This window comes from Apis mellifera, linkage group LG2, assembly GCF_003254395.2.
Source record: "Apis mellifera strain DH4 linkage group LG2, Amel_HAv3.1, whole genome shotgun sequence".
Taxonomy (NCBI): domain Eukaryota; kingdom Metazoa; phylum Arthropoda; class Insecta; order Hymenoptera; family Apidae; genus Apis; species Apis mellifera.
Genome location: NC_037639.1, coordinates 6,698,229 through 6,719,284, shown reverse-complemented (window position 1 = coordinate 6,719,284; position 21,056 = coordinate 6,698,229). Strand labels below are relative to the sequence as shown.

General features: G+C 32.7%; 1 protein-coding gene across 1 annotated transcript in view; it reads left to right on the top strand.

Annotated features, from left to right (window-relative positions):
* The window catches only part of LOC725625, a 46,316-nt gene that overhangs the window by 15,776 nt on the left and 9,484 nt on the right, over positions 1-21,056 (top strand). Inside the window, exons 2-4 of the mRNA XM_001121453.5 lie at positions 13,730-13,837; positions 14,297-14,461; positions 15,987-16,084. Coding sequence (XP_001121453.1) covers positions 13,730-13,837; positions 14,297-14,461; positions 15,987-16,084 — 371 coding nt within the window. The remainder of the gene's footprint in view (positions 1-13,729; positions 13,838-14,296; positions 14,462-15,986; positions 16,085-21,056) is intronic.

Genomic DNA, 21,056 nt, shown 5'->3' with positions numbered 1-21,056 from the left:
ATAAATCAGATTTCAGAGCATAGATAATACAATAATTGTATGAATTTTCTGAAAGAAAATTTTTAAATTCGATAAATATATTTTCTTGCAAAATTATTTTTTGAATTAATGAATAAAAAGAATTTCTATTATCTACGTAAAAGTATACAAATTTAATCATTTCGATGTAACAAAAAGTGACACGACTAGTGTTTTGATAAAAAAAAAAAAAAAGAGAGAAATAATAATAATAATCCTAGAAATCGAGCGATTTCTTCGATATCAAGAGAGAAAGAGAGAGAAAATTGGCTTCGATCAAGGTCAGTTCTCGATTTTCCCTCGTTTTCTCCACAAAAAAAAAAAAAAGAAATAAGATGGAGCGAACTTTCAAGAACAGAAGGTTGTAGCAACGATTCAAGAAAGAGAGAAAAGCGGTCGTGGAACGACATCCCCCACGTGCAGAGAGAAAATCGTACTGTTAAAGCGGTTGTTGCACGAAGAGAGAATCGTTCTGCGGAAGAAGCTTGCGGCATTTTTACGGACGTTCCGCTGGCTTGTTAGAGGATTGCGTGGTCACCTGATCGTTTTAACGCGGTAAGTAGCCGGTTTCGAGGCTCCTGGAGGCATCCTCTGTTCTCCTCGAGGCGGCTGCCTCGCATTCTCGCTCGAGCGATTCTCGTGTTCCGGGTGGCGGCCACCGGAAGTCCTTTCGACTCGCCTCGATCCTCCCCGTGTCGTTTCTCTTTTGTACGTGTTAGGATTCTATTCTCTTGAATTTTATGCGATTGTTTTTCTTTTTTTAGATCAACCATGTGTTGTAGATCATCAGATATATCATAGAGAAGTTCGTCTCTGCTATTTATGTGGAAGAATTTAGGAAAAAATTGGATATATTTAAGATTATAGAATATTAATATAGTCTTAGTGATTTTTAGAAATTAATAACGAAGAGGTTAGTTAGTGTAATTGAAATGAAGATAAAGTAAAAAAAAATTTATTTTTAGATTTGGATCATCGTAGATCTTTTCGAATTTTTATTATTTCGTTCATCATTATCTTAGAAAACAGAATTATTTCTAACAATTTCTGATGTGTTTCCGTTTCAAAAATATCATTAAATATAAATTCGTCTAGGTAATTAAATTAACGAGCAGCGATTCGAACACGTATTGTCTAATGAGCCTTAAACTTTTGCCATTACCATTATAGTTACTATAATATCATCGCATGCTATCGTTTCATTCCGATACAATTGTGCCATTTTTGTCACGTATACACTGCAACCAATTGGTTCCATCGAATCAAAATTGTCAATTAAAAATTAATTTTGGTCATCTATTTTGTCTTACTTTATTTTTCTATTCTCTACGTTTATATTTTTAATCTTATATTTTTCCACGACAATATTTAACGATATAAAAATCGTAACATCGAAAGTGTATATTGCATATTATAGTTATACTTGAACGAGAATAAATTCGATAAATATCTCGTTATTTGTTCATGCTGTGAAAACACGTTTCCTCTCATATTCCATATTTGTGATCACTATTTTTTTCATTCGATTCACGCACGCACAATATTTAAAATGTTTACTTTATTTCATAAAGTTAAGATTTTGACAAAGCAAATGTAGAATAGGGAAATTAATTCGAGAAAAAAATAAATGAATCCTTCTAAATCGTTAAGGATATCTTATTTTAACAATTTACTGTTTAAAATTTATTGTTATAAATCGGATAAAACTAATTTTCCGAAAGAAAAATTCATACTCGACGCACAACAATGAATAACAATGAATCTTGAAAAACTTTTTAGTTTATCATTTAAAGTTACGAGATTGAAGTCATCGTACGAAAGTATCGTGAGATGAGAAACTTTGGAGTGGAACATTTCTTCTCGCTGAGCGTGTCGAAAAAAAAAAGAGAGAGAGAGAAAGAAAAAGAAAAAAGAAGAAAAGGTATTTTCTGTCGGCCGGACGGTTTAACGGTAGTGGTCGATTGAACTCTATCGTTCCTTTAGTTTAGACAGGAAACCAGTTTTCTTCGGTTGTAAGCGTACACACCAGCCTTTATACAGCTACGTATCGTTTATGAGTAACTTTCCTTTTACTATCGCCACGTGAATAAAACTCCCATTGATGTAGAAAACTTTAACGCTCGTTAACATGCACGTTGCTCAATCGAGATTGAAATAAAAAGAATCACCGATGCAATTAAATTTTCATTTAACGACTTCTTCACGTTTTTACGATTTTCCATTCACGCATCTTTTGTATTCCTCCTTTTTTCTTTTTTCATTATTAACAAACATTTCCTTATTAAACGAAGAAAAAAATATCGCGTTGATGCGATCCCTTATTTTCCCCAATTTTTATAAAAAATATATACTTTCCACTCCAATTAAAATAAACATCTATAATTTTATCCAACAAATTTTTATTGGATAAAGATCCCTCGCCGATAATTCTCCGTTCAAACAATTTTCCAATTGGCGAACAAAGGATGGATTATCGATCGACTGAACCGAACTGAAAATCGCTGTGCCAACACTATTTTCTACGACCGATTCTATGACCGGTATTAAATATAAGTTTCGAATTACCATACGCAGGTCTTTCGCGCGCAACCCACGTATCACCGCCCACGCGTTCCATTCGCGTTCCATTGTTTTCAAGAACAAAACCGTCCAAGCCGTTTTAATATTATTAACCGATTGCCGATAAAACGTTTCATCTTCCGTTACCCATACCAGCGCGTAATAAAATTGCACCTATCGGCTAGAAGATAACGATACGTAAAAATTCCACGTACGCGGCGCGATAACGAACGTTTTTTTACGAGCCTCGATCAAATTTACATTATTCTGCTTCTGTGAAAAAGAAAAGAAAAGAAAAGGCGGAAAACCTGGCAGATCCAAGTGCTTAATAATTACCTTACGTATCCTATCCACGTTGAAACTACACTGTTTGAAATACATGTTTTTTTTATCGGAATGTACTTACAATTCCATTTTATCCGATGATAAGATAAGGGGTATTAACTTTGTACAAGTGGAAGGAGAATGAAATTGCATTCGTAGCTTTGCTTCGAATGAGAGCTAGTTTAACGCACTTGTTTTAATCTCTGCAATGGCGGAGAATATTTCTTCGTCGGATGCTGTATTTCAAAGTTATTTAATTTCTATTTTACTTGGCGTCAAGCAAAATAAAATACAAAAGGGACGGATATTGGGACATATATAAAGAAATTCGATGAGAATCTATCGGATAAAATAGAGTCTTAATTGAACAATTTTATCGTCAAGCGACGAGATGATATTTTTATTTATCTCGATGTTTCGTTCGATAATCGAAATTTTATCAGTGAGAAAATTATATCGAAAGCTTTGGCTTCTAAAGTAGCGACAGTCCTTCTTTCTTCCTCGGTTCGGTTTCTCGAGACATCATCTCGTTCAGATTAATTTGAAACGGAAATGTAAATCGAATTAACGCAATTACGGTGCACGCGATTCGATGAAATAAAAGTGAGAGAAGGCGGAAACGGTTAGTTTCTCACGAGCAAGATAATGCGACATTACGACAATCTTCATCATCCTGTTTTGTCTTTAAACGGCCGCCATAAAAACGTCGTCGTTTAACGGGTATCATCGTGTCGAGGAAGATTTGAAACTCGTCCTAGAGAACTCGGGCCTCGGAAGGTTTATCATTTTCCTCGAGGAAAATTCTCATTTCCTCGGGGAGATTGAACAATGAAGGAAATAAATTCCGCGAGTCTACAATTTCACGTTCGACAGGGAGAAGAAGGGAGAATTATTTCGCTCGGCTCCCTCCGTGCTCTTTGTCATCATTTTTCTTCTCTTTTTCCGTCTCGCAAATGATCATCATTATCGCTTCGAAATGTGATTACTTTGCGAATTTCTGCATATTCCAAAGCGAAATTTTCCGCGCTCTTTCGATTTATTAAACTATCTCTGTTATTTGGAATAAGATAATTAAATTCTTTGAGATTCAAAAGAATTTTTAATTGCTACTAATTTTACCTTTACTTTTCTTTTATCAATTGCGTAGCAGGATAGGAAGATAATAAATTGTTACTCTCACTTTTGTGAAATTTTTCTCGTTCCTTGGATTTGTATCGAATACTTGAGTCGTTTCACTAATTTTCTTGGAATATATTTTTTTTATGAAATAAAATTCAACGATAATAAAATATAAGCCTTTAAAAGATTCCTGTCGCGAAACATTGTGTTATCTAATACGAATGATTATGCAATAAATCCACAAAGGCGTGAATTCGCAACCGAAAGGGGGACGGAAACGTTCCCAATAATTATTATTTATACATTTGCAAATGTTTGTAAATGCATGTTGCAACGTGGTACGAGGCTATTGTGGACGAACAATATTGTGGAACGCGAGATTGCACCATTCGATCGATAGAAATGTCAACAGGCGCAAATATTAACGTTATATTTCACGGTGGTTCCGATTCAAGCTGACATAGATGGAAAATTTCGTGGTTTTGACGAAGTATCTGTATTTTTTCCCATCATTCTCCCTCTTTTTGATATTCTAGCTATCGATGTGCGAATTTCAAAACCAAAAACATTAATTTTATAATACTTTGACTGAAATGAAAATTTTACAAATCATGGTTTCTTGTTTCTCTTTTCATCGATGCATTAATAAAAGTGTGATAAATTATGCAACAAATAAGAAATGACTCGTGATGAGCGCTTTTGCGTTTATCATCAATTAGACATAGTTTACGAGAGGAATTCTAACGAGCAGGAGAGGAGACCTGAATATTCATCTCGCTCTTATTAGATGGCCTCGGCTAAGGTATTGTGTTAACAGTGAAAGTTGCATTGCTGTGGCTAATTTTTGCCACGATCATCGTTACTGGGTCACCAACCTTTCATTTCGCCCAGGTGATCATTAATTACAAACTGTGCTCGTTGAGTTTGTTTTTCTTTTTATTACTTTTTATTGTTAAATTTTCGATTCAGGATGAGGCTTTAAAAAATTGTTATTATTACATATTAATATTTTGTTGGTAAATTGAAATTAAGTAAAATTTTTGAATCTATATTTTTACTCGAAAAAGACACGTTAAATATTTGACTGGATATATTATGTCACATAACATGGTGGAGACACCGATAAATATGACGGAATCTTTCCAGATATATCAAAAGCTTAAAAAAAAACAATAAAAATATTAGGTCTGAACGTGAACAATTCATCTTTGTGTACACAGTGTATAAAATATATGCCGCGAAAAAAAATGAATATGTTTACCCATGGGAGAAGCTTTTACGTGACTGGCGGTTAAAAAGATAACACAGAAGAAGATGTATCTTTGTGTGATTAACGCGAACCGTGTATAAAAAAAAAAAAAGAATTTATCTTAATTTCTCATAAATTTTTATCATTCTTGGTTTTTTAAACAAATCTGAAAAAAATGCTTATCCAATACGATACAAATTTATTCTTTTTAATTCAATAAAAATTAAAAATTTCTTTTTCAAATTTAATCTTCCATCCCACGGATAAACTTGATTTCTTTTTTATCCAAAATCATTCGTTCGTTACTTACATCTTTAATGAATTTTCTTCTAATAAATATTATCTATTACCCTCGAAAAATCTTCCTCCTCAACGTATTAAACCATTTTCGTACAATCTTGTGATATTCAAACAAAATCATCAACGTTTCATCGCGGAGTTTTATTGAGAAAATGTGGAAGGAAGATATTCGATACCTTGATCGTTATCTCATAGTTGGCGGTCAAAAGCCGTCATACCTCTTGGATGCCTCGAAACGAGCGCGACATTGGAGAAGCGAGGAGAGGAATCATTTTTCTCCGCGTGGGATCGGCTCGTGAATGCACGGAACGGTCACGGCTCGATAATCGATGGAGAGATGAATCGTCGTGGGACCGATTTTCGCATTAATCGCGTGTCGTGTTGCGAATTTACGCGGTGATCCACCTCTATGCGAATCGCATATCCCTCGATCGCATAATACCACGCGACCGCGAAAGATCGATCGGGCTTATCCCGATAGGTGTCGTGTTATAATAGGATCGCTCGTATATCTCTCGGTTGGAATCTGTCTCGTGAAAGTATTCTGTGTTCTTCTTTTTCTTCCTCCTCTTCTTCTCTAGATTTCATCGATTTTATGTACGATCCGCGGGAACAGATTTGGAAGAAAATGGAATTTCGTGGCGGGGCTGGAGATTTTCTCGATAAACCTGTCGTCGAGAATAATTGAATTTCGCGTTGAACATTGTGTCATTTGCGTTTTTTTTCGCGATATGGAAGGGGAAAAGCGATATATTTATTTTGAAATAATGGAATAATTATAGATGAAGAAAAATTCTTTCAATAATACAACTTTAGGTTTCGTAATTTAGAATTGAAAATATATATATATATATTTTTTCCAACACTTTTATTTTTTTTTTTTAACACTCGCGTTTTAATGTAATTTAAAATTTATTTTATTACACACACAATAATAAAACGCGCGTCAAATCAATTTTAATACTGGAATTACCTGCAGTATCTATTTTACATATAAATGATTATAATTAAAGTGACGTTACGAAAATATGAACAGAGATACGTATTGTAAAATAACATATTTTTTTTTCTATCTCTAGTTAAAAAAAATTACAATATGAATTTCCTATCCGTTATTATAATCTAATTTAAAGAATCATCTCGTGTTTACATTTTTTGTAATCAAGAATCGACAAGAATAATCAAATTGCACATGCTCGACTCTCTTCACGCGCGAAATTCAAAGAGGAAGATTTTTTCGGCGTAAATGTGGCGTGATGCCGTGACATTATGAATCTTTCTCTCTCTCTTCCGAACGAACGCAATTACCGTGAATGGCGCAACTACGGCCATCGTTAATTGGATTTTTTATTCATTAGACTTGCACGCGGTAAAACATGGCGTCGTCCGGATGCTTCTGTATAAAATGAACAAAACATCGGAATGGTTACTCTCGCCTTAAGGACGAAGGTCAACCTCACGTTTAGAGCTTTGCCATTGGATTCATTATTAATAGCATCGTTGATGCACCCCGCTACAAATACGCATTGCGTAATAGCCACGCATGGTCGAGAGTTTATTCGACGTGTACGTGTGTGCGCACACGTGTAATTTTGCGCTGGTTTTAATAAACGTAATCTCTGTGTTGATCTCGAGACGCGGGCAACTCTTAAAAATCCTGCCTTTCAGACGATGCGTTCAAGCTCGATAGAGATTGGTTTTATAAATAAAAGAAAAAATAAACTTGAGACTTTAAGATTGAAGATTGAAGAAGATTTTTCAAGAGTTGAAAAGTTATGAATAATAATCAAACGTTTTCTAAATTTAGCAATTATCGAATCTGATGCTGTATTTGAATATCTGGGTTTTCAATTTTTTCAAAGTTGAAATATAGGGAAGTAGAAATAGCTGGAAGAAGGTCGAATAGTTGCAGAGAAATCAAAGAGTGTGTTCTTTATTAAAAATCTATCTGCATAATTTTAATTGAAAACGAAACGAAATCCATAAGTCATTAAATATATTCGATTCAGAATATTCTAATATGAAAGGATCAAGAATCTAAGAATTATCAACTTCCATAAGAATTTTAAAAAATTTCTAATCTTTTTAGGAGAAAAGCTATGATTTATCTTAAATTTCCTTTAATAGAAATCCAGCATCTATAAACGATAATTTCGTAATAATTTTCTTTTGTAATAAAAATATTTTTCTAACATTGTTAATATTTCAGGTAATCCTGGAAAACTTGGAAAACAATTCGTTTACTTCATAAATATGATCGACATCTCAAACATTAATAAAACATTTCTTGCACAATGTATAAGCAAGAATATATTATAATACTCTAATTTTGTATTTTGATTATTCAACGTTTCCAATATTGAAACATTTGTATCAGCGAAACGTGAGGATTCGACGTGGCAATTTTCACCAGGATCATGGTATTGAATTTGGTGAAACGAAAAATAGGAAAATAAAAGAAAGAAGAAGAGAAAAAAGGAAAAGAAAAAGAAAAAAAGGAAAAAGGGAAAAACAACGAAGGCATATGTATATTGAAAGCGTGTTCCGCTATAACATTCGGTTACGGTCAATAAAGCACGTTTATGCGACTACATAAATAAACGGCCATTTTATTTGGCTTTTGCTTTGACGATAAAAATCGCCAGTGGATGGTTGCAATGTTCCCGTGCAAAATAAAACGTTGTTTCACGGATGGAAACTGTAAATTTTATAATATAATAAATCGGATGTTGGAAATTGTAATCTTCTCTGCTATTCTTACAAAATTGAATAATCCTACGACAATCAAGATAAATATGAAGTGTATGTAAATGTCACAAAAGAAAGGAAATCTTCGAATTTCTTTGCGGTGTAAAAAGTATACCGATTTCCTTTCGATCGAACAAGAAAAAGATATGGAAAAGATTCGATAAATCGTTTTCGATTCGGTTGTAAAAAAAATCACGACGAGGAAAAGAATATTTTTTGAACCACGATAATTCAGAATCAATCGATTTATATTTCAGGAATTAAATATTAATTACATGTACATCGGCTCTAACCACGCAACGCTATTTTCCAACGGATGCCCACGAAACGAAACACCGCCTCTAATTATTTTTCAACGTGATCTCGTTCTCGAAAACTCGTCAAAAGGGGATTGTTGCGTGGGTTCACGTTTGTTCTGCAACCGTGCTAATCTAATAATAATAATCGCCTGTTCGCTTTAACGACTCCCTATGCTTTTCCAATCGCCAACCGTTTCTAATCGTCAAACCTCGATTGCCTCGAGAGAATGTCAGAGAAACTTGGCTAGAAATGGACGTCACGCGCCGCTCGTGTCATAATTTCTATTTTTTAATTATCGTTCCTTTGCACGATTGCTGCGAGGATTCGGAGCTTGGCGCGAAGGAAAGTTGACCAGTTTTTATTAATCCTTTCGAGAGTTTTTTTTTTTTTTTTATTAGCATTAAATTTAGTGTGATAATTCAAAGAGGAAATACGTTTAATTTTCTGTCCTAATTTCCATTTATGGTATGGAATATAGTTAAATTGGAAAGATGGAGTTCAAGATATTAGAAAAATAATTTTTAGAAATGTATCATTAATTGAAAAATTATGATTAATATTACATAACATTTGTAACAGAGATAAATGTTTATTTTCTTGAAATTTGATGCGATGGTCAGAAAAATATTCCTTGTTTTAGATTATATTAAATTTCATATCTTTCTAAATGAAATATAAAATCAAACAGATGGAAATACGTTCAGCACGTGTTCAAACATTTATTAAAAAAGCAACGTTACGTTAAATTATTCCACTTTTTGACTTTCTTTAAATAAGATAATAGATAAAAAGAAAAAATTGTCATACCTATAACGATATAATTTTCCCATTTTCAAGACGATTTAATGTTCGAACGAATATCTCTCGTTCTAAGTATCACGATACGCGTATAGAAGGAATCGTATGAATTTTTACATGGTGAAATCGGCGAGTTTGCAAGTATGTCGGTTCGGAAACGAGGCTCGACAATAGCGTTACAATTAATCGACCCACGGTTTTTGTTCCACGTACGAATGTGGGAATTAAAACGAATTCAACAGCGAGCATTGATTTCACGAATACACTTTTATGGGAGACACTATTGAGAAAATATTTATAATTCTCGTTAGAAATTAATTCTAAGTAACATATATTGAAAAGACACGAAATACGGAATGGATAATTAATAGTTATTATTATATTAATTAAATGTGTTTGAAAAATAGAGGGATTTTGTAAGATCGGATCTCGTGTATTTAATTGATATTTATTCAACTTGATTCGTTTGATCCACAAGTTAGGAGGGAGAGAGAGAGAGAGAGTGATAATTAGTTGATTTCAATGGAGATTCTTTATGGAATAAACGAGGTGTTACATTTTAGATTCAAAGGAGAAATGGGACGAATGATAAAATTTAAGAAAGCTGTGTATAAATTATTTAAAAAAAATTTCAGTATTACACGCGTTCGTAAAAGCTAGCAGATTAATGGCTCTAAATAAATTAGAAATCAAAATTTTATAATATCGTGTTAATAATAATCTCTCTAAATAAATCTTATTGGAATCTCCAACAGAATATCGATGATTTGCACGTATTTCATGCTTAATAAGTTAACGGTTACAAATTGGAAGAATTCATACATGAACGATAACCTCGATCTCTGGAGACTGTAGGAAATGACAACTTGCTACTCGGACAACTCGTGATCGACCTTTCACCCCTGGGATCCCATATAATTTCCATCGAATTAGGATAAACGTTTAATTAACAAGAAACTTTCCTTTCGAAGCGCGATAAATCGATAACTTTTAATTTTTCTTTTCGATTCTTTGTTTCTCGAAACTTAACACGATCGTTGAATCAAATATCATTTTCAATCTTCCCAAGAAAGTAAATAAGCGTATTGTCGTATTGCTTTCGATTTGCAAAGATCGATAAATGACAATCGTTGTACGTACGCTGTACGTTGCTGTTGATTCTTCGATCGTCTTCGATATGCCATCTGAGTCATAAATAATCGAATGATTCAAGGGTTATCGAAAATTTATCGTACACGATGTTTGAAATTTCCCCGCGGTGTATTCGTTTTGGAATTTTATCTCAATTGATATCGTTTTGTTGCAAATCAAAGATCGAATGACGCATAGATAATGATTACAGCTGAGCGACATCTCTAATAAAGCCTAGTTACAATGTTGCTTGTAAACGTTGGGATAAAATTTCTAATAGACAGCGCTGCCAAAAGCCTGCCACAATTCAAACCGTGTAATTCACTCGAAGCTTAAAATTGGAAATTAGTTAATGCTCGTACTAAACCTTAAAATTCATTCCATTGAATAATCGTACATTGTAATAAAACGCAAATAAACTTTTAAATAAATAATTACTACGATCGAATAAAATTCATCGAATCATTATTTTTATATGTATATATATAATTTAACAGATGTTATTCGAAATTATCATCAATGATGATAAATAATATTTTAATGGCATTATTTTATGCTTGAATAATTTTTTAAATCGTATATAATATCATAGTTATATAAACACGAATAAAGTCGATATATCATATTACTTACGATGTGTACGTTATTGTTGTCGAATAAACTGTGCAACAATAATCGTAAATCGGTGTAATTATAATGGTAACTAATTTTCCTACAGCGTAAATTGCATCGTTGCCCTTGAATTTCTTCGTTTACTGTTTTTTTCTCGAGTTGTTAGTTATTTAATAATACAGCATCACACCTCGTTACTCACAGTTCGTGATTAACAAAATGTTAAATATTAAATTCGTTTCATAACGAAATATATCATAAACGCGAAACAATATGTTTTTATTAAACTAATAAACTATATTTATGTGCAGTAGAATCGAGAATTTTGCTTCTAAAAATTCCATGCGCGTTTTCTATAAATGTTTTTTCAGAGAGATAAAAAAATATTTTCCCTCAAAATGCGGAAGAAATTATTATTAATCGGCCGATTATCGATTAATCAATCGAGAAATTGTTGTTTAAGACGGTGACCGATCGATTCGAATGGTCAACTTCTCGAAGAACATCGATGCGGAAAGAACATTAATGCGAGTGACAAACCGGCGCGTGTTCAACGTTTCTTGCCCCAGTTACTCGATTTTTCACGCGTTGTACGCGAACACGCTCGCCGTGATCCACAATGCCGTGACAAATTGCATTTCTGTTCGCGCTCCTTGACGAGCTCGCGATTTTCGAAAGGAATTTAGGCCGCGTCAACCGTATCGAATCTTTTCTTTTTTCTTCCACGAATTCAACTATCGATCTAATTTTTCCTTTTCTCTTCTCTTTAATTTATCGATTTAGAATTTCGATTTTTTTCTTCTTCTAATTCGAAAATTAGATGATACTTCAGAGATATTCTTCTGATTATATTTTTATTCTTTTCTTTCCCTGTATGAAAAGAATTGGATAATAGCGACGATCGATTTTTATGAGACCTTTTTTTTTGATTTCGCGAAAGAATGGATAAATTGAATATTGTACTCCTCGTTTGGAGTGCGTGATCCTCGTTAGAATCTGTACGTGCTTTCACAAAAGGGGAGAAAAATAAATGTAAAAGTATATGTTTTATATTATTATTTATCAATTTGCTGAAATTAAGATTCGTCTGTTAAATTTAATCGTTGGAAAATTAATCAATTAAATTTAATTACTTTGTAATCGATCCTAGATGCGATAATGTACTACTTTTATTATTATACGAATGATTTGTTTGAATGATATATTTAATAAGATTTCTGGATGAAGAGAAAGTTTCCTATCTTTTCTTCCCAAGATTGATGTTACCGTGTCTTGAGAACTGAGACAGAGAATTATTAGCGATCCTCGATTGTCTATTAACAGAGTCAGCGACTTCAATAATGTACAACGCATGAATAGAATAATATAAAATTAAGGGAAAGCAGATTCCCTATTGTTAAGCCCCATTTTCTATTTAATGCTATATAATGCTGCGTCACATTCATCATTTTAGAAACTCTTATTTCGAGCAAATGTTCTTAACATCAGAGGCCAAAATAAATCGAATTATTTTAATGATATTTATAAGATATCACGTACAACGATTCATCCAATACTCATAAAAAAATCTTCATGAAATATTCAGCAGAGATGGATTGCGACCAACGAATTTATCCATTTGTTTTCCTCGTTCAATCTGCCTTTTGTCAATTTTTAAAATTCCAACGCCCATTTGCAACCAAGTAATAATACCGCCACGTCTCGTCGCGTGAAATATCGTGCAACGTTTCGAAATTCGCCCACCAACAAATATTGCGATATTTCCTTTTTTTTCCCCCCCTCACCTCGTGGTCGCGTGCCGATATAGGCTGTTTAATACGGTAAAAAGATTTATCGAGCCGAAAATTTGTCGTGGCCAAGTGTAATACTGGAGATTTTTTGAACAATGATTTATTATCCTCCCGATATTTTCCACCTTCCTGTTTGTACGAATGCGACTTTACTGATTTTTTATTTAGAATTCAAGTTTCTTCTGTTAATAATTTCAGATATTTCTTTCAAATGGATATGAATAACGTGTGAATTCTTCTTGATGGAAATTATAATTATTTTTCTTGAAGTTAGAATTTATTTCGTTCCTTTTAAAATAATATAAAATAATTTGAAAGTAAATTGATTCTATCGATTCTTTATAAATATCTTTGCAAGTATATTTTGTACGCGATAAAAAATAAAATTTGAAGGATCAGGGATGCGCGAAAGAGTGGCGAGTATCAGAGATTAAGGGGTGAAAAGAAGATATAATACGGTCACCCAATATCTTAGGGAGACTGTGACTGACGCGACCTGGAAATGTTTCATTTTGCCCGGTTTGGAAGAAAGAAGTTGTACGATAGAAAAGAGAACGCGTGGGTGTTGGTATACGTTATACGAAAAATGCGTGCGTGGGATAGTCGTTGGCTGGAATTTAGATTTTTTTTTAGGTGAAACTTTTTTTTTCGTTAACTTAATATAACAGCGCAAGTCATTTTTTCTTTATCGTAAATGTTTCGATAAAATTACACTAATGTATTTACTGGCAATTATTTGGTATTAAAATTCTACAACTTATTATTACATCTTTTATTTCAGCTGGTTCGGCAGCCGAGAAGGGATACTTTGGTCCGTGGAGGCAGTGCAAACTTCTGTTATACGGTAGAGAAAGATGCGGCCAAGGGGTTTCCAGGTTTCAACCAGTGTGTGAGTTCATTTTAAATTTCGTCACGTACGTTCGTGATTAAAATTCCTTCAAAAATAATTAATGCGCGTGTAACGTTTTACAATTAAAATTCTCTTTCCTCGTTTCTTGGAAGCTTCGTTAAAAAAAGAACAATTATTTAGAGCAAAATTTTCAAAGATTAATAGCTAATTACCATTTTTTGGAAGAGTCATTGAAATATTATATCTCATTAAATCGAAATAAATACCTCGACATTCTTAATTCTCTTGATTCTTCATTTTATTATAAAAATCCTCTTTCACGAATTAATACGTAATTTTAAAAAATATCTATAATTAATTATGCGCAAAAAGGAAAAAAGAAAAGAGCATTAGATTCTTGAAGAAATAACCTTTATCCAGTAAGGGTTTTTTATCAAAGCAAGAATCGATCGTGGTTAATATGACGAGGCAAACGTGAAAGGTTTCCTTCTCTTTTAGTGGCTGTGTGGGTGGCAGGATTAGCTGCTGCGACCGCCTCCGCCCTTTTGGCCATCCTGGTGGGTCTTGCCGTGCTACAACTTGCGATGGCCTCCTCGGCAAAGCGAGTTATTATCTCGTACAGCACCGCTTTGATAGGGAAAGTGGCACTCGCCACATTGGCCAGTGAGTATTTATCCAAAATTAATGCCAGTCCTTTTACAAACATTTGATTAATGTATTATCCATCCTTTGTCATTGTATCAGGAGGATTATAGATCAACAGGATGTTGATATATACTTTTAAAGACAATCCTTGATTCAATGATTCCAGTAAGCTGAAACATAAATAGAGATATTATTGGTTGAGGATCGTCTATTAAGTTAAACAGAAGTTGAACAAACTTTGATCTTTGAAATAAATTATGTGGATTAGGAATATATTAACACCCTGTATCTTTAATCCTTTTTGGTTGAAATTTTTAAAATTATTGTTAGTAAGTAATGTTGAGTTACGTTAGAAATGGGAAATGTAGATTTTACATTTAGATTCATCCCTTTGATATTTAGACAGATCTAAATTTTTCTTCTTTTTAGCTCGTTTGAATTATTCAATCTTAAATTTACATAAAATTGAGGATATGAATTAATTCTTTAAGCCTTTAAATCATTACCTTTATATTTTAAATTATTGGAATCTTGAATTTAACACAAAGTTCAATTCAACAACAAAAGTACATTTTTAATTGAATAAAATGAAGATGATTCGTAATCCACGAATAAAATTTGATTTTCGTTAAAGTGGCACAGAATTAATTTATATCCCTACGATATATAATCGTGATTAACTTGAAATTCTCTTTAATTAACCATCGATCATTAATGTGATAATCGGATTGTTGAACATAAAATTATTTTATATACGTGCACATTATTATAGAAAACTCGTTTAACCTTTCAATAAAATAATTGTTAATTGGAGTAAACTATTGGGAAGGAGGATTATTTGAAAACAAACAAAGCAAATGAATATTATCCATTTGTGATATAATATTGGATATGAATAAACGAGAAAATATTCGATACAAAAATAATTTTAAATAAATAGTGTTGAAAAAAAATTATAGAATAGAAACAAACTATACAATTCGAGGACAAATTAAATTATATTCACACATCGTTCATTTCGTCCTTTTTTTTTTTTCATTACAACAATAATTAACGCTCGAAAAAACTTTAACAAAATTGCGTTAATGCTAGCTCGTGAAGCTAGGAATCACGTGAGAATTGTCAAGCGTAATTCAGGCGGAGAAGTCGTTTTGCATGAGGACACAGTCGGAAAGTTTTGCAACAGGCCAACCACGGTAGGATTACTAGTCACTTGTCTACTTACTGGCCTACTTACCCTTAGACGAAGAATCGAATATCCGCGGTGGATCTTGTTGCCGTAAAGTGATACGCGCTAAACTCATAGATCGTGCAGTCGACCGCATTCAATGAATGAATTTCTTAGCGTTACTCTCTCGGGAAAAGCATAAATTGAAAAAAAAAAAAACACGCTTACTATCATTTGTTCCTTCTAATATTTGTTTTCGATTAAGAAATGGAAATATCTTTTTTCTCTTGATCTTTAAATCAAGTTAAGAGACGATATCTCATCGTCGAGGAAAATAAAAAAAATGTAAAGTATTGGATTTTCGTTGTTTTCCAGCTTCGTTGGCGATCGTGGCGGCGAGTCTGTTCGCTTTACAGACCGATGACAGAGCCAGCAGCTTCGTTGTCACGAGGGGAGAAGCGTTTTATATGCAGGTAAGCGCGTAAATGGTACTTCAAAGTTTCAGTGTTTAATCTATCTAACCAGTTTAGAGCGTTGAAAAATATGAAGTGTCGTAATTATAAATTTACATGGAAGAAAAAAAAATAAGAAATAAATAAAGAAATCTTTCAAGGAAGCACTTATGCTTCTTCCCCAATTTATTATTCCGAGTACAAGATAAATACTTTTACGTCGAGTTGTTCAGGTTTTAAACCAGTATTTGCTATGAATCTTTTTACACTTATCAATCTAATCACTTTCCTGTGTATAAATGCGCAGTGTTCCGTTCCAACTTACTTTTCCATCATGGAAAATCTCAATCAACTTCGATCCGGAATACCTCTAATTCACGTGCTTTTCTATTTCATTACAAATTCTCACCATTTCTCCACAAAATCTTGGTCAAATTAGTTAATTTTAATCTCCATTTCTCATTTAAATTCTATCGACCTTTGGTAACGAAGTTACAATTCTCCATTTTCCATTGGTCTCCGAATTTCCTTTATACGAACAGTAAAGTAAAGATGCAGGAAAGAATAATAGATGTTTTATATTATTGTCATCACGTTACATATTTTATGAAAAACTTAATATATAACGAGGATAGATTGAAAAATTTCATCTCCACTTAAAGCAAAGAATATATCTTTAGGAAGATATATTTTTATGACTCAATTGTGGAAAGAAATATTTTACATATTTATTTTTCCATATAATCATCATCTACTGCAATATATTTCCGCCAACATTTCAATTTTCATAATGTTACGAATACTCTCCAAACCTTACTTTCTTAAATTCACGAAATTTAAAAAAATGAAACAAATCTTTAAAATTAAAATAACCAAAATATAATGTTACTTCAATATCCTTAACTTAAAATTTAACAATTCTTTATTGCACAAATTCTCATCCGCCCAATTTTCATTAAACTTGTCCATGATTTCCTTTTTTCAAGATCAACAAACCTACTATTGATCAGTTTCTCCAATGGAATAAAATTTTTTCTCGATTAAACGAGAGAAAATAATCGAAATCGTATTGAAACCTGTTGCTCCTCTCTCGCGGAAGTGAAACCGTTGCGCGTTTCATCCGGTTTATCTAACGAGGTACTTTAAGTCTTAGTCTTGTATACGTGAACATGATTTATCGCGACATTTTCCTGACGAAACTACACGAGGCCAGATGTTACACGTAACAGGAAGATTGAACCGGGTGTCGTGGCTTTTTCCAAACAGATGCCACTTGAGAAATAAGCGCGATGGAGGTGTTTTCTCGTAGAAGCTGAATTAAGATAGCTCGAAACAATTTTCTTTATGCTACAATTTCCTTTTTCTAATATTCAAGTGATTTGCGATATTATTCACGTTTATGTAGAATGAAAATTGAAAAAAAATTAGGCAACATATGAAGGATGTAATAACGAGGTTAAAAATAAATAATTTTAATTAAATACAATAGTGATCTCCTAAGAAGAAACTTTCAAAAGAATCGAAAGATTGGGAAGTTTTTAGAGTTCGTATATGAAAGAAAAACTATTGAAACTATTTACATTCTTTATGAACTTTATCTTCCCTTAATTTTGATGTTATAAAGATTTTCTTGTTTTATTACTTTCGAATATTGACCACGTTTCTTTAGTATTACAACCTTCCAAATTCAATTTTTGTATCATACTTTTGGAGCGATAGAATAGCAGTAAAACGAAACGTGTTACGAATTTGCATGATGATGGTGTGTCAACATGTAGGAATTTCGCGGTTATTGGAACACCGCAAGCGATAACGATGATGATGACGATGACGATACTGTATCGTAAACCAATGTGACGAGTTTCTCTTTGCTCGTAGTCGAGTTATTACAACACTGATCAATAATTGATGGAATGACAGATGTAGATTGGTAACTTGGTTTCTTTCCATTCCATCTCATAACTCTTCACGTCTCGTTTAATTCGTGAATACTTTGAAAAGAAGTTTCACGAGAATTAACGAAAATTAACCATTCAAATCTTTTCTTCTTCCCCAAAATTAATAAATTTTACGATCAAAAGAAAGGAAGATAGCAAATAATTGTGATAACAATTCTTCTCCTACGTGTAAAATAATCAAAAATTTATTACAAAGTTCTGCGTCAAAGAAAAATTAGATACGTTTCTTGTATATCACCGGAAGTATCTGTCAAGACGACGAGGATCGAAAACTCGATATCCTCTAACGATCTTACGTAACACGAAAAGTGACATAATCTCGATTTCCAACCACGTAATGTAATTAAATATCCATCACGTTATATTCTCGTTGAATTAAAATTTGCATATATCGCGTATTCAACTGTCCATTCAATAATTTTTCTCGAATCCAATTAAATCGGCTCGCATCGATTTTCCATTGATCGATCGATCGGATCGATCTCGAAACGATCTCGGTATCGTTCTTCCGTATATAAATTTACGATTATACGTAGTAGTGTAAACGTGGTAATAATAATATAGGCGTACGATCGAGGAATTAAATACTTAAAGGCCACCTGATCAGGAACAGCTCGCAGGTGTCTCGCTTAAGCCCCCCTTAGGGACTTAGTTAGTATGTGTCAGAGCACCCACGACTGTTGGACACTTTAAAAACAATGAGACGACATTGGCGGACCCTCAGTGAACGTTTTGGCGTGGATCGTTTTGCTAGCAACGTGTCCTCGTTTTCTTGCCTTTTTACCATACCACGCGATTGATTTCTGTCCTCCTTTCCTCCTTTTTCCATTCATCATTTCTACTAATTAATAGAGATTATTTTGCAATTAATCAATCGTGCATGATCCAGATGATATTCTAATACGTAATTTAATTAAGTGATTGTTATCGATCGATCTTTCTTCTTTTTTTTCCTTTTCTTCTTCATCGTTGAGTTTCGGACGAATTAAAATGGGATAAGATGTAATGGAATGTCTGGTAACACATCTTCAATTAGTGAACAGTGTGAGGTGAATTGTTAATTGGCATTGGAATTTTATTGGTGATTGAATTGTTTGGAAAAGTGAGATTCGAATAGATCGTCTTTATTCCTTCGAGCAGAAGCCACATCGTAAAGGGACTGTGAAAACAATTTAATGAACGTTTCGTAAGAATCGAATTGTGTTTCCATAGAGAAAGTTGGACTATGTGGCCAGCGAAACGAGATATCTATCGATTACAAAATTCAATGATCGAGAGAGATCTTAACATTTATAATTTTAATTAATCGTATTGATCGATTCGTTTCAACAAAAATTAAAATAAAAAAGCTTCACGTTGAATTTATTAAAATTTCATTCAAAAAAGGAATTATTACGATTTAAGTTGAATTGAAGGAAGAAGGAAAGAGTAATTGAGAGCTAAAAATATCGAAGGATGTGAAATCGATATATTCATGGGTATAAAATGGTATATGGAGATTTTGTGAAATACATCTTTATCCGTGTTACGTGACAATTGGCCCACGTGGATATACCATAACGCGGAATCCAAGATGATGGAAAAGAAGAGGCGAAGCCTTCTACGGGAGGCCAAGGACGAGATCGAGCTGGATAAAATGAACAAACAAAAGCAGGGCAAGGTAAAATCTCGATCGCGATTTGTAAGAGTGTTGAATCATGGGGGATTTTTCCATTCATGCATTTTTTTCGTGTATATTTGACAATTGCAGAGTTTGAGATGAAATATATTTTTTCTTATGGGATATAAGATATATTTATCACGATATCAATAGAAAAATTATATTAATTGATATAGATGTTATTTGATTTAAATAATGTGGTTTTTTTTTATATTGTAAAATAAGAATAATTGAATGGAAATCTATCGTTCTTGTTGAAATGCAAGCATAATTTTTCAAATAATTTTTCCCAAAAGTTCATGACAAATAATTCTTGCCATATTTTTTTTTGTATATTTTCTATATTGTATGATTTTTAATTAACGAAGGAAAAAAAAGAAAAATTGTACTTAAATATTTTATAGCGAAGATTGGAGCGAGAAATATGAAATTGTATTTTTTCTCTTGTCAATAATAATTACCATTAACGTGGACTCGACGAAAGAGAAGACAAACAATTGCGAAGCAATTGCAACCGGAATACAAAGAGACAGATGAGACTTTCCTTTCGAGTTTTCTTATCTTAGAGGAAATGCTTCAGGATATGTAAAAAAAAAAAAAAAAAGAAAGGAAAATAAAATCGTTTAAACTTTTTTTTTACAACGTAAAACCATTTACGCAAAGCTGCGTAATTTGTTTTCTTTGATTACATTTCTTCTTCTTCTTCTTCCTCAATTTAACTCGTTAAATACATGGAATTTTTTCATTCACCTGCAATTCATTATGCAATTTTTTATTCGATTAGAAGAATTTTATTCAAAATCACTTTTATATCTAAATTAATTGCATATACTTTTCGTAAATCTACATAAAAATTAAAATCAACAATTAATTATTTCACTTAACAATTTGCTTATAGAGTTTAAAAAACGTCAAGAATAAAGTCTTCAAAAATTTAATGCTTTCTCTTGATAAATTAATTATTTATACATCAATGCATATATAAAAAATTATCACGAAAGAAATAAATCCACTTCGAATATTCGTAATTTGCACAAAATAATAAATACAATTTCATCATGATATTTGTGATTTTACAAAGCTTAGAAAATCTTACGAATGTCTCTGTATTTAATATCCATCCCTTATTTTCTTGCATATAACATTTAACCAAGCTTCTCTCAAAAGCTTTTCTCATTCGATCCTCCTTAATTACAATGGCGCGTGGGGACCATGGAGGAAATATTAATCAAATTGTCACCCAACCTGTTCATTTGGTTTTCCTGTTTTCTTTCTTCTTCTCCTTCTTCTTCTTTTCTTCTTCTTCTCCTCTCTCTCTCTCTCTCGGTAGTTAACAGACATTGCGGGAGAAAAAAAAACAACGGTGAATTAATTA